At 43.0% G+C, this 14670-nt stretch overlaps 1 protein-coding gene across 1 annotated transcript in view; it reads right to left on the bottom strand.

Annotated features, from left to right (window-relative positions):
* Positions 1–14670, bottom strand: part of pcdh15a (protocadherin-related 15a) — a 185766-nt gene that overhangs the window by 98491 nt on the left and 72605 nt on the right. The window contains exons 7-9 of the mRNA XM_060872456.1: positions 13511–13630; positions 13279–13389; positions 2551–2721 (exon numbers count right to left, since the gene is read on the bottom strand). Coding sequence (XP_060728439.1) covers positions 2551–2721; positions 13279–13389; positions 13511–13630 — 402 coding nt within the window. The remainder of the gene's footprint in view (positions 1–2550; positions 2722–13278; positions 13390–13510; positions 13631–14670) is intronic.

The raw sequence follows: 14670 nt of genomic DNA, 5'->3' as shown, positions 1-14670 counted from the left end.
GAAAAAACAGAGGGTGTTCTTGGTGTTTCATACTTACTACTAATGTGTGGAGGGAAGAAGCTGCACTAATGTATGCACAGAGTAGCAAACAGCAGGGTGGAGCACAGCTAGACGAAGAGGCTGCCTTTATGAGCATCTCCCCAAATCTCTATTAACCATCTGTAAATAGTTTTCCATAACATACGATGCATCCGAGCAAGTAATAAGAACAGCAGTTGCTTATTTACAGTGTGTCTCCCTGTTCCCTGCCAGAGGAACTCACATACTGTACATCTCCTCCAGCCCCAGAACCCCACCTGTCCTGAAGCACCAATATCATCCTCTCTGATGACCAGTGAAGGCTTTATGTATGTGTTCTGTGTGTTTTGATGCTTGCTCTGCTCAGAGCATTTCTCTCTAGATTATCATCTTATCATGCACTTTACACAAAAAAAAGGATCACATTAGCAAATGGATCAACATTACAGCCTTATTGCCTTGGCGCTCATCCAGACTGGTTGTTTACCTAATAAACACTAACTCACCCTGGAATGGTGGATGTATACAACAATGCAATTCAGAAGCTTAAGCTTGAGGTGGACTTCATGTACACATGTTTACAATACATGTTTTACTTTGTTGTACAGAGCAGTAATTCCCAAATTCATCCACTATGCAATTAAACAACAGTAAAGTAAACAGGTCTGTGATGGACAGTAAAGCTAGTGTTGCTCCTTCTTCCCACAAAATGTGGGAAGTCAACTTTTTCTTTTCCAAAGAGTGACCGTTCCAGCGTTTAACCATGAAAGTGGTTATCACTCATCACCTTATAACTCATAATGTCTTTAGCCCTGGTTTATATTCTTTAATAATAAGGTTTATGTTCTTATTAGGAATACCATTTAGGGATACAAAGACAGAGTGTTTTAACACTCTTTATTGATACTAATACTAATACCAAGATTTACAATTAACGTAAAAAGCATTAGGCAATCAGAGATATTCATCCATCCAACCATCCATCCATCCAAGACAGGGTGCCAGTCCATCACAGGACACAATAAAACAACAGTCACACACTACAAGCAATTTAATAATGACAATCTGTCAATCACGTGTTTGGAAACCGGACTACCTGAACGAAACCACTGCAAAATCCACACACACAGGGCAGAGGTACGAATCAAACCCCTAACACCAGAAGTGTCAGGCAAACACGCTGAGGTTCAGGCTTACAATGTTATAGCGTTAGAGAATTAGAATGGCATGAAGTGAACTGTAAGAGTCTCAGTGCTCAGTGCTCACAGAAGTGCTCTCATATGTGACAATTTCTCTGTCTGCTGTCTTCACTGCTCCACACTTGGGAATACGTTTCTGTGCATTCAATTCAAAGCAATTTTCTAATGACTCTTCTCTGTGCCATGAGGTTGGCTGCTCTCATTGGCTCTAATAAACATACTGTTTAAACATTATATAGATGTTTGTTTGTTTTTTTTTTTGGTTACTTACACTCACTCAGCCACTTTATTAGGAACACCGGCACATTCACATGCATGTATTTATCTAATCAGTCAATCATGTGGCAAAAAATCTTGTGGATACTGTGTTTACATCACTGAGCTTTACAGCTAAGAATTCAGTACTGAATGTTCAGAATCACCAGTTGTTGAGGTAATAATGATTCGAGTTTCTTTACTGTGTTAAAAGGCACAATGAGAGAATGAAGGTGAGAAAGAAGATATTTGCTGTTTGAAGATAGAGTAGAAATCTGCTGACTGCAATGGTGACGATCTGCACTTCTTAAGAGATCATTAAAGTTACAAAAGTGATAAATGGCTCGAATTCAAGACTGCGGCAACAAATCAGTAAATTGTTTTTTATAGTTTATTCTCTTACCAATAACTTTGCAAAACTGGCAAGGCAGAATGAAATTAATGGTGTTTGTAAGCTACAGAGCCTGTCTGGATAATAACGGTTGATCACAGGAAAAAAAATGGAATTGTTTTCCATTTTACAGGACTGGGGTAATTAATTATTTTGTCTTAAGTTGTAAAAGAAGGTAAGAAGATGACAAATTTTCTAGCTAATAAACTAGCAAGCATAAACCCAATCAGTCAGTATACTTCATACCGCTTGAGACCAAATTTAGCCACAGGTTCTTTAAGCACATAAGATGATGAATTTCCTTGTGTCTGAATAATGTAATGTAAAGATTCTCACCTGTCTGTACTATGTAACTGTTTATTATTGTGTATATATTAACTATATAACATTCTCATGGACTTGTTTACATAGAAAGTGAACATCTCAATTCCCAAAAGAATAGAATAGATCCAAAGCAGCTTCACTAAAAACATATCAGCTCTTCTGGGAAAATATGACAGGATGACCTGCAGCTGTACACTAAGTGAGTTATTGTGTGTTTGCTGGTGAGGTGAAGCTTAACATTGCTCAGTAATGGTGTATCCATTTTTTTCACTGCAGTGAAAAAGGCAGGTACATGGCAGTAACTTTTAAACAGCTAACAGAAAGCCAAGGATGTCTCTGTTGTACTCAGAGTTAAGTTCTCACCGGGTCTATGAGTTCAGGAATGGTGACACGGTATGTGACAGGGCTGCAGTCTCGTGTGTTATTGACCAGAACGCAGGGAAGGAACATGGGACCCAGATCGTCTCCATCTAATACATCCAGAGTCAGCGTTGTTGTAGCAGTGTGCCGGCTGGCTGGATATGGAGCACGATCCTGCAAAATGTGGATGCACACACACACATACACACACACACACACACACACACACATATCAGCTGGAGTTTATCTCTAGCATTCTGTTCAGAGCTTAGCAATGCATGCACTGTTTGCTAGGCCCCACTGACCCAGCCCAGGTTTTTTTTTATTTTTATATCAAACCTGTTACACCACATACACATTTTGTCTCTATCTCAGTTATTAGCAACATAATTCACTTTACATGGTTGAGGTTTCACCTAAGTGAAGCTGTGTGTGTGTGTATACGTGTGTGTGTGTGGGTGTCTGTTTCTAACTGTGTTTCTTTAAATATAGATCAAAAGTTGCCGCCACAGTGTATGTGTGTGTGTGTGTGTGTGTGTGTGTGTGTGTGTGTGTGTGTGTGTGTGTTTGCGTGCGTGCATGCACGGACGGCTGTGAATGCAATTATGAAGCAGAGGTAAAATTATTAGAAATAATAATGGTTAAAATGGTTATAATGGTTATAATGACCTGAATGACCTGAGCATAATATAAGTTTGATTTTTCTATTTAAAAATGATCAGAGAATTTGAGCCAGATGCATACATTTTTATGTCAGGAAAATAACTTTGTTTTTTTAATAAGTCCAGACTATGTTAGTTCTAACATGATGTTTTCTTTTTACTAAAGCGCAGGGTTTCAGTGGTGAAATCAATCCCAGCTGGTGAGATTTGCTCCTGAACAAGGTACTGAACCTCAGGTTGATCTGGGGATGAATCTCATTGCAATCAATTATTGCAGGTCTTTTTGGTTAACAAAGAAAAAAATGAAAGAAAAAGCATAATGAAGGAGAAAAAAAGCTCAGTCACATTTTAAATAATGGACTTTTTTTATGTCATTGCTAAGTGCATTCCAGTAATAAGTACTCTTACCGCTCAAAACTTGCCCCCTTTGTTGCTATAACAGCCTTCCTTCTGGAAGGACTTTCCACTAGAGTTTGGCATGGCTGTGAGGAATTGACCCTAGCTTCCTAACTTCCATCAGCTGTAATATGTAAATAAATTGTGAAGTGACCTACAGCTAAGTAAGGTGACCCATACTCAGAATTCGTTCTCTGCATTTAACCCATCCAAAGTGCACACACACAGCAGTGAACACACACCGTGAACACACACCTGGAGCAGTGGGCAGCCATTTATGCTGCGGTGCACGGGGAGCAGTTGGGGGGGTTCGGTGCCTTGCTCAAGGGCACCTCAGTTGTGGTATTGCCGGCCCGAGACTCGAACCCACAACCTTAGGGTTAGGAGTCAAACTCTCTAACCATTAGGCTACGACTTGTAGAGTATATTTGATCATTAAAGACTGTGTATTCATGCCACCATAAACTGTTAAGTATATGAGCATTATCAAGCTGGAAGAGGTTTTATCAGGGGTGTCTTCGTGAATAAAATTCAGACCCAAACGTGTTGATAGCTAAAAGTACATGATTTATTAGGTAAAACAAACACGCAACACAAACTAAACCGGGAAACACTTGGGGGTAAAAAAAAGAAAAGACAGAGCACATGAAGACAATACAAAGCCGAACCAAACACGAGGATTCCGGATAAATAAGGAAGACAATTAGACACATAAGGGACAGGTGTGCTGAGGTGGGAAGGAATTGGACAAGGGCTAGGCAGACACGTGAACACAAAACGTAAACAAAAGCCACGTCAAAAAGTACGGACTAGATCCTGACAGGTTTAATCTAGATTACTTAGTTCCAGTAAAGCAAAATCATAATACAACAGCTTACAAAGACATTCCAGTCAATCAGGTTTGGGGAAGGACCACACATGGAAGTCATGGTCAGGTGTTCACATAATTATGGCTAAATATAGATAAAAATATGTGTGGCCAGACTTAAATAACATTAGCTATTTTTTTTTGTGACATTTTCTAACAGTATCTGGCAAACTCAGCAAATCCTTTCCTTTCTCTCTAAAGTTAACTACTTTACTTTTATATATTATTGGCTATGATCATTGCCAGATGTTAATTAGCAAGTAAACTGTTAATTTATTCATTCATTCATCTTTAGTAACCACTTGACATGGTGAATCCAGAGCCTACACCAGAAACGCTAGGTACAAGGTACACATTCACAACTAGGGAAAAAGGAAGCATCTATGTACTGGTAGCATATGGTAGGAAAAGCAGAATAAGCAGAGAATCTCAGCACATACTGTAACCAGAGCCCCACTGCACCTCCATGCTCCCCTAAACTGCTAATTGAAGAAAGAAATATAGGCAAGACTATTTCTGCAGGACTGCCTTCAGCTTCATACCATATATGCTCAGTAATGGGATGGTAGAATTGGATTAGACCTCTACATCTCACTGCTAACAAAAATGCATTGGTGTCTAGAGGCCTGCTAGCTTATAAGTTATGCTGCTGTGTTCGGAGGAGAAATATGAGAATATTTTTTGCGAACTTTGGCTTATCTTGTGTATGTGTATTTGAGCAATGGGGAAGCAGTCAGTTACAAAGGTTCCTGAACACAAAGGTCTAAATAAACAGAGTTCTAATGATTTATAATATAAAGAGACAAATATCTTCAGACTCCTGACCAGCTCTAAATGCTCAGAAAGAGGTTACAAATAGATATTTATTGTGTATATGATGCACGATTTTACTCTTAATGGTTACCATGTCTTAACACAGGTCTCCTAAAGTTATATTCAAGAGAGTTAAGCAAATATATTTAAATACAATTAAAATAACAAAATAACTTGATCTGTATAATATAATCTACATTTCCAATAACCTATATCTGACATTGATAATACATAATCAAAGCAAGAAGTATGTAAATTAAATCTATATTTAATAGAAGATCTTATCATAAAGCAGCAGTGTAATAATTCTATAATTAAATAATTCACCAAGCATAGTGAAAATAGTGTAAGATTTCAGTGGATACTATGGATTTTGTTATATGAAGGATTAATTAATTAATGGAAGTAATTTATCTACAACACTACAACGGATTTAGAATTAAAGAGTAAGTAGGAAGTTACTATAGTATTGTGTTTATTATAACCATTTTGTTTGCAAGAAGGAATAAATGAAATGTTTTAAGCACACCACTGATCACCTTCATCGAGATAGTACAGTCAGGAACACAAACTGCTGCTCCAGACGACACACTACTGATGACACGATCCAGACTACACATTCCAGACTACAGGCTCCAGACTACAGGCTCGAAACTACACTCTCCAGACTACAGGCTCCAGATAACACGCTCCAGACTACAGGCTCCAGACTACAGGCTCCAGACTACACGCTCCAGACTACAGGCTCCAGACTACACGCTCCAGACTACAGGCTCCAGACTACACGCTCCAGACTACACGTTCCAGACTACAGGCTCCAGACTACACGTTCCAGACTACACACGTTCCAGACTACAGGCTCCAGACTACACGCTCCAGACTACAGGCTCCAGACTACACGCTCCAGACTACACGTTCCAGACTACAGGCTCCAGACTACACGCACCAGACTACAGGCTCCAGACTACAGGCTCCAGACTACACGCTCCAGACTACACGTTCCAGACTACAGGCTCCAGACTACAGGCTCCAGACTACACGCTCCACACTACACGCTCCAGACTACAGGCTCCAGGCTACACATTCCAGACTACAGGCTCCAGGCTACACATTCCAGAATACAGTCTCCAAACTACACATTCCAGACTACAGGCTCCAAACTACACATTCCAGACTACAGGCTCCAGACTACAGGCTCCAGACTACAGGCTCCAGACTACACGCTCCACACTACACGCTCCAGACTACAGGCTCCAGGCTACACATTCCAGACTACAGGCTCCAGGCTACACATTCCAGACTACAGGCTCCAAACTACACATTCCAGACTACAGGCTCCAGACTACACATTCCAGACTACAGGCTCCAGACTACAGGCTCCAGACTACACATTCCAGACTACAGGCTCCAGATTACAAGCTCCAGACTACAGGCTCCAGACTACACATTCCAGACTACAGGCTCCAGATTACAAGCTCCAGACTACACATGTTCCAGACTACAGGCTCCAGACTACACGCTCCAGACTACACGTTTCAGACTACAGGCTCCAGACTACACGCACCAGACTACACGCTCCAGACTACACATTCCAGACTACAGGCTACACATTCCAGACTACACGCTCCAGACTACACGCTCCAGACTACACATTCCAGACTACAGGCTCCAGACTACACATTCCAGACTACAGGCTCCAGACTACACGCTCCAGACTACACGTTCCAGACTACAGGCTCCAGACTACACGTTCCAGACTACAGGCTCCAGACTACACGCTTCAGACTACACGCTTCAGACTACACGCTCCACACTACACGCTCCAGACTACAGGCTCCAGGCTACACATTCCAGACTACAGGCTCCAGGCTACACATTCCAGACTACAGGCCCCAAACTACACATTCCAGACTACAGGCTCCAGACTACACATTCCAGACTACAGGCTCCAGACTACAGGCTCCAGACTACACATTCCAGACTACAGGCTCCAAACTACACATTCCAGACTACAGGCTCCAGACTACACATTCCAGACTACAGGCTCCAAACTACACATTCCAGACTACAGGCTCCAGACTACACATTCCAGACTACAGGCTCCAGACTACAGGCTCCAGACTAGACATTCCAGACTACAGGCTCCAGATTACAAGCTCCAGACTACAGGCTCCAGATTACGCACGTTCCAGACTACACACTCCAGACTACAGGCTCCAGACTACAGGCTCCAGACTACACGCTCCAGACTACACGCTCCAGACTACACATTCCAGACTACAGGCTCCAGGCTACACATTCCAGACTACACGCTCCAGACTACACGCTCCAAACTACACATTCCAGACTACAGGCTCCAGACTACATATTCCAGACTACAGGCTCCAGATTACAAGCTCCAGACTACATGCTCCAGACTACACGCTCCAGAATACACATTCCAGACTACAGGCTCCAGATTACAAGCTCCAGACTACACAATCCAGACTACAGGCTCCAGATTACAAGCTCAAGACTACACACGTTCCAGACTACAGGCTCCAGACTACACGCTCCAGACTACACGCTCCAGACTACACGTTCCAGACTACAGGCTCCAGATTACAAGCTCCAGACTACACACGTTCCAGACTACAGGCTCCAGACTACAGGCTCCAGACTACACGCTCCAGACTACACGTTCCAGACTACAGGCTCCAGACTACACGTTCCAGACTACAGGCTCCAGACTACACGCTTCAGTCTACAGGCTCCAGACTACACGCTTCAGACTACAGGCTCCAGACTACACGCTCCAGACTACACGCTCCAGACTACACGTTCCAGACTACATGCTCCAGACTACACGTTCCAGACTACACGCTCCAGACTACACGTTCCAGACTACAGGCTCCAGACTACACGCTCCAGACTATAGGCTCCAGACTACAGGCTCCAGACTACACGTTCCAGACTACAGGCTCCAGACTACACGCTTCAGACTACAGGCTCCAGACTACACGCTTCAGACTACAGGCTCCAGACTACACGCTCCAGACTACACGCTCCAGACTACACATTCCAGACTACAGGCTCCAGACTACACATTCCAGACTACAGGCTCCAGATTACAAGCCCCAGACTACACACGTTCCAGACTACAGGCTCCAGACTACACGCTCCAGACTACAGGCTCCAGACTACAGGCTCCAGACTACACGCTCCAGACTACACGTTCCAGACTACAGGCTCCAGACTACAGGCTCCAGTCTACACACGTTCCAGACTACAGGCTCCAGACTACACGCTCCAGACTACAGGCTCCAGACTACACGCTCCAGACTACACGTTCCAGACTACAGGCTCCAGACTACATGCTCCAGACTACACACGTTCCAGACTACACGCTCCAGACTACACGCTCCAGACTACACGCTCCAGACTACACGTTCCAGACTACAGGCTCCAGACTACACGTTCCAGACTACAGGCTCCAGACTACACGCTTCAGTCTACAGGCTCCAGACTACACGCTTCAGACTACAGGCTCCAGACTACACGCGCCAGACTACACACTCCAGACTACAGGCTCCAGGCTACACATTCCAAACTACAGGCTCCAGGCTACACATTCCAGACTACAGGCTCCAGACTACACATTCCAGACTACACATTCCAGACTACAGGCTCCAGACTACACATTCCAGACTACAGGCTCCAGATTACAAGCTCCAGACTACAGACTCCAGATTACGCACGTTCCAGACTACACGCTTCAGACTAAAGGCTCCAGACTACACGCTCCAGACTACAGGCTCCAGACTACACGCTGCAGACTACACGCTCCAGACTACACATTCCAGACTACAGGCTCCAGGCTACACATTCCAGACTACACATTCCAGACTACAGGCTCCAGACTACACATTCCAGACTACAGGCTCCAAAATTACAAGCTCCAGACTACATGCTCAAGACTACACGTTCCAGACTACACGCTCCAGACTACACGTTCCAGACTACAGGCTCCAGACTACACGCTCCAGAATACAGGCTCCAGACTACAGGCTCCAGACTACACGTTCCAGACTACAGGCTCCAGACTACACGCTTCAGACTACAGGCTCCAGACTACACGCTTCAGACTACAGGCTCCAGACTACACGCTCCAGACTACAGGCTCCAGGCTACACATTCCAGACTACAGGCTCCAGGCTACACATTCCAGACTACAGGCTCCAGACTACACATTCTAGACTACACATTCCAGACTACACGCTCCAGACTACACATTCCAGACTACAGGCTCCAGATTACAAGCTCCAGACTACAGGCTCCAGATTACACACGTTCCAGACTACACGCTCCAGACTACAGGCTCCAGACTACACGCTCCAGACTACAGGCTCCAGACTACATGCTCCAGACTACAAATTCCAGACTACAGGCTCCAGGCTACACATTCCGGACTACACGCTCCAGACTACACGCTCCAGACTACACATTCCAGACTACAGGCTCCAGATTACAAGCTCCAGACTACATGCTCGAGACTACACGTTCCAGACTACACGCTCCAGACTACACATTCCAGACTACAGGCTCCAGACTACACGCTCCAGACTACAGGCTCCAGACTACAGGCTCCAGACTACACGTTCCAGACTACAGGCTCCAGACTACAGGCTTCAGACTACAGGCTCCAGACTACACGCTTCAGACTACAGGCTCCAGACTACAGGCTCCAGACTACAGGCTCCAGGCTACACATTCCAGACTACAGGCTCCAGGCTACACATTCCAGACTACAGGCTCCAGACTACACATTCCAGATTACACATTCCAGACTACACGCTCCAGACTACACATTCCAGACTACAGGCTCCAGATTACAAGCTCCAGACTACAGGCTCCAGATTACACACGTTCCAGACTACACGCTCCAGACTACAGGCTCCAGACTACACGCTCCAGACTACAGGCTCCAGACTACACGCTCCAGACTACAAATTCCAGACTACAGGCTCCAGGCTACACATTCCGGACTACACACTCCAGACTACACGCTCCAGACTACACATTCCAGACTACAGGCTCCAGATTACAAGCTCCAGACTACATGCTCGAGACTACACGTTCCAGACTACACGCTCCAGACTACACATTCCAGACTACAGGCTCCAGACTACACATTCCAGACTACAGGCTCCAGATTACAAGCTCCAGACTACATGCTCCCGACTACAGGCTCCAGACTACACGCTCCAGACTACACACGTTCCAGACTACAGGCTCCAGACTACAGGCTCCGGACTACAGGCTCCAGACTACACGCTCCAGACTACACGTTCCAGACTACAGGCTCCAGACTACATGCTCCAGACTACACACGTTCCAGACTACAGGCTCCAGACTACACGCTCCAGACTACAGGCTCCAGACTACACGCTCCAGACTACACGTTCCAGACTACAGGCTCCAGACTACACGTTCCAGACTACAGGCTCCAGACTACACGCTTCAGTCTACAGGCTCCAGACTACACGCTTCAGACTACAGGCTCCAGACTACACGCTCCAGACTACACGCTCCAGACTACACACTCCAGACTACAGGCTCCAGGCTACACATTCCAGACTACAGGCTCCAGGCTACACATTCCAGACTACAGGCTCCAGACTACACATTCCAGACTACAGGCTCCAGACTACCCTTTCCAGACTACAGGCTCCAGACTACACATTCCAGATTACAGGCTCCAGATTACAAGCTCCAGACTACAGGCTCCAGATTACGCACGTTCCAGACTACAGGCTCCAGACTACACGCTCCAGACTACAGGCTCCAGACTACACGCTCCAGACTACATGCTCCAGACTACACATTCCAGACTACAGGCTCCAGGCTACACATTCCAGACTACACGCTCCAGACTACACGCTCCAGACTACACATTCCAGACTACACATTCCAGACTACAGGCTCCAAAATTACAAGCTCCAGACTACATGCTCCAGACTACACGTTCCAGACTACACGCTCCAGACTACACGTTCCAGACTACAGGCTCCAGACTACACGTTCCAGACTACAGGCTCCAGACTACACGCTTCAGACTACAGGCTCCAGACTACATGCTCCAGACTACAGGCTCCAGACTACACGCTCCAGACTACAAATTCCAGACTACAGGCTCCAGGCTACACATTCCAGACTACACACTCCAGACTACACGCTCCAGACTACACATTCCAGACTACAGGCTCCAGACTACACATTCCAGACTACAGGCTCCAGATTACAAGCTCCAGACTACATGCTCCAGACTACACGTTCCAGACTACACGCTCTAGACTACACGTTCCAGACTACAGGCTCCAGACTACATAACTACCCTACCCTAACTACATAATGCAGTAACCATGACAGTTTACTCCTCCACAATCACCATGGACATTTAACCATGGAATCCTGTTTACAATTTCACCTGAACCTAATAGAAATAGACTATAAACATTCAGCCAGTTGTAAGTTTCTAGTGAGCCAGTTTTTCCAGAAAGCCTGTGTTTTCACTCCAGACATTACCAAGCCTTCTTGTCCTCTCAGTGTATTTTATTCCGTGTTTGATTGTTTGCCTCTTTTGATGTCAAGTCAAGTCAAGTCAAGTCAAGAAGCTTTGGCTCATTTGGTTCGCCTAGCATTCCGTGTATACTCATCACATGAAACTTGCCTGTGTTTTGACTTTGATTGGCATTTTGAATACATCTGCCTAGAACTGTATTAAAAAATGCATTTGCATCTGACTCACCTTTGTGACGGATTGTGACAGGTGAAATGGGCTTATATTTGATTGCAGCATTAAACAGCTCCACCCTGAACAGCTCTCATTCTGATGCATAATTATTCTTATCTTTATTCCCCTGTTCTGTATTTGAACAATCACTATGTAACCTTATTTGGTAGTCATAATGTAGCTGGATAAATAATTAGAGTTAATTACTTTTGTTAGTTGAAGAGTTAATTAAAACACATCAGGATTAATAGCCTTTGCATTTCAGAGGTAGACCTGCATGCAAAAATAACAAAGGGTTCAGGCTGCTTATGTGCTACTTCAGTTAGAAAGGGATCGGAGAAGCTCTTGTTAAGTGCTTAGTGACTCAAATCATTTGGGAAATGCATTCCCTGTTTGTTTAGAGAATGAATCTTAGCAATGAACAATGTAAGAGTACAATTAAAAGTTTCACTGTTTTAACAATCACGTGGGATTCTATAAGGTTGTGCACACCAAACCATTTTTTTATGATTCTGCATTTAGGTATAGAATAAAATATTATACTGACATTTTCATAACTTCTAGAATGTTATAGTATGTTCAGGGTTTTAAAAGTTTTAAACGTGAGAATACGGCAAAAGACTAGCAAATTTTGAGCAATATCCTTAGGCATGTAAGGTCATTCTCATCTTCCTCTGAAGAAATCACTGTGGTTTGCTCACTGGAGAAAAACTTTATGGAGCAGCCACACTGATTAGGCAGAATTGCAGGTTGCTTGGCTTTATGAAGGCATGCCTAGGCATTTATTCAGTTACTCTGGTGGAACATCAAAATGAATAGTGCGGTCAGTCTAAGGGCACATTACAAGCAGAGCAGAGTTTAGCAGTGCTGAGGTTCTGCCTGGAGCCAGGATTTCTAGATGATATCCCCATATTCCATCTATGTTTGTAGAACAAAGTCGCCTTTATGTTTTCTGATATGAGTGTCAACATGCTGTTATGTAAGTGAGGAATATTTCAATACTAATGATTGCACTAAAACTCATGAATACTCGAAAACAAGTTGCACAGGCAAATATAAGGTAGTATACAACTATACAGCAGATTTTTTTAAAAATAAAAAAGAATTAAATTAAATGAAAATACTTTAAGCTTATCCCTTTTAGCTTAAAGGTGTTTGATTAAATCTAAAAATGTTGTCTATTATAACATAAGCATAACCACAACTGTAAAAGCTCTTACATTGGCCTGGACTATGATTAAGTAGCGCGTTCTTTCTTCATAGTTCAGTCTCTCAGCAAGGACAATGTTACCAGACAGCGTACTAGCCACCTGAACAGTCCTGTTTGACATCTGAGAGAGAAAGACACCAAGGTTTAAAAAGAGAAAGCAAGAGGTTAAACTTAAACATTTATAAATGTTGCAGAATATCAGAAAGAAAAATACAGATTTCAGTATTTGAACCACACTTTACCGGGTCATACGGGTTGTACTGGATGCCGTATTCGATTTGCCCGTTTGGACCGTCGTCAATGTCAGTGGCTCCATTGTTTCCTGAGAAACCAGTGAAGATGGTAGTGCCAACAGGAGTGAGCTGGAAAGGCAGAACATTCGAACAAAGCATGTGATCAAAATGATTCTGATCAATATCACCAATTAATTTATTTATCATCTGAATTGTTTTAGAATAATTATACCACCTAAAATATTATATAAAAACATATAATTGGTGATATACAGTATCTGTACCTCTTTTTAATAATGCTCTTTTGATCAAATTTTTCTTGTCTTATACATATTTCTTGTGATTTCATCTGTTTTTCATCTTGTGCTACAATTAGGAAATAAAAATCTGAGATCTGATATGAAACTCATGGCCAAGGACACAGCAAGTATGAATGCTGAGCTCACTGCAACTCTCCCCATGTTTAGGATTTAACTGAAAATACTAATGCAACTGCTCACAAAAAAGATAGATATAGATAAACACAAAGAAAGAGGCCACACAAGCCTTTAAAAAGTGTGCTGTAAGTATTATATTTAAAATTAAATAGGTTGCAGTGTTCCTCTTATAATATTTACAATATTGAATGAATTATAAAGTAACATTACTTAAAAACACGGTGAAAATTAACATCTTATTTGTTAATAGTTACGTTTAATGTTACAGAACATTCACGAGATTCGAATCTTCAGTACAGATGAGATTCTGGGCTCTCTGAAACATGACGAGCAGCATTTTTGTCTTATTAACTTAAAAAAGAAGTGGAACAACTATATATAGTTCTACTTTTATAAAGTTAGGACACTCCTTTATCAAATTAATGTCTATTGAAACTCAGAAAACTTATCACCATATCAAAGATTATCTGCTTACCTTTGTTATATAAGAACATAACATATTCTTAATCGGTTTATTATTATATCATTATATAGATCATCTACCATACAAGATCGTGTGAATGAGCTGTTATGAGAAGCATGTATTAGAACAAGGGCATAAATATAAACCCATCGTCTAGGTTACAATCGTTCTTCTTAAGAAAAATAATCAACAACTTTTGATTTGAGAATGCAACCATGCTGCGGTAATCATTGTAATCAACCCACATTCTCTGGTACAACAAACATTAA

The sequence above is a fragment of the Tachysurus vachellii genome, chromosome 6, assembly GCF_030014155.1.
Source record: "Tachysurus vachellii isolate PV-2020 chromosome 6, HZAU_Pvac_v1, whole genome shotgun sequence".
In the NCBI taxonomy this organism is placed as follows: Eukaryota; Metazoa; Chordata; class Actinopteri; order Siluriformes; family Bagridae; genus Tachysurus; species Tachysurus vachellii.
Note: the sequence above shows the minus strand (reverse complement) of the source record. Positions and strands in the feature narration are given on the sequence as shown.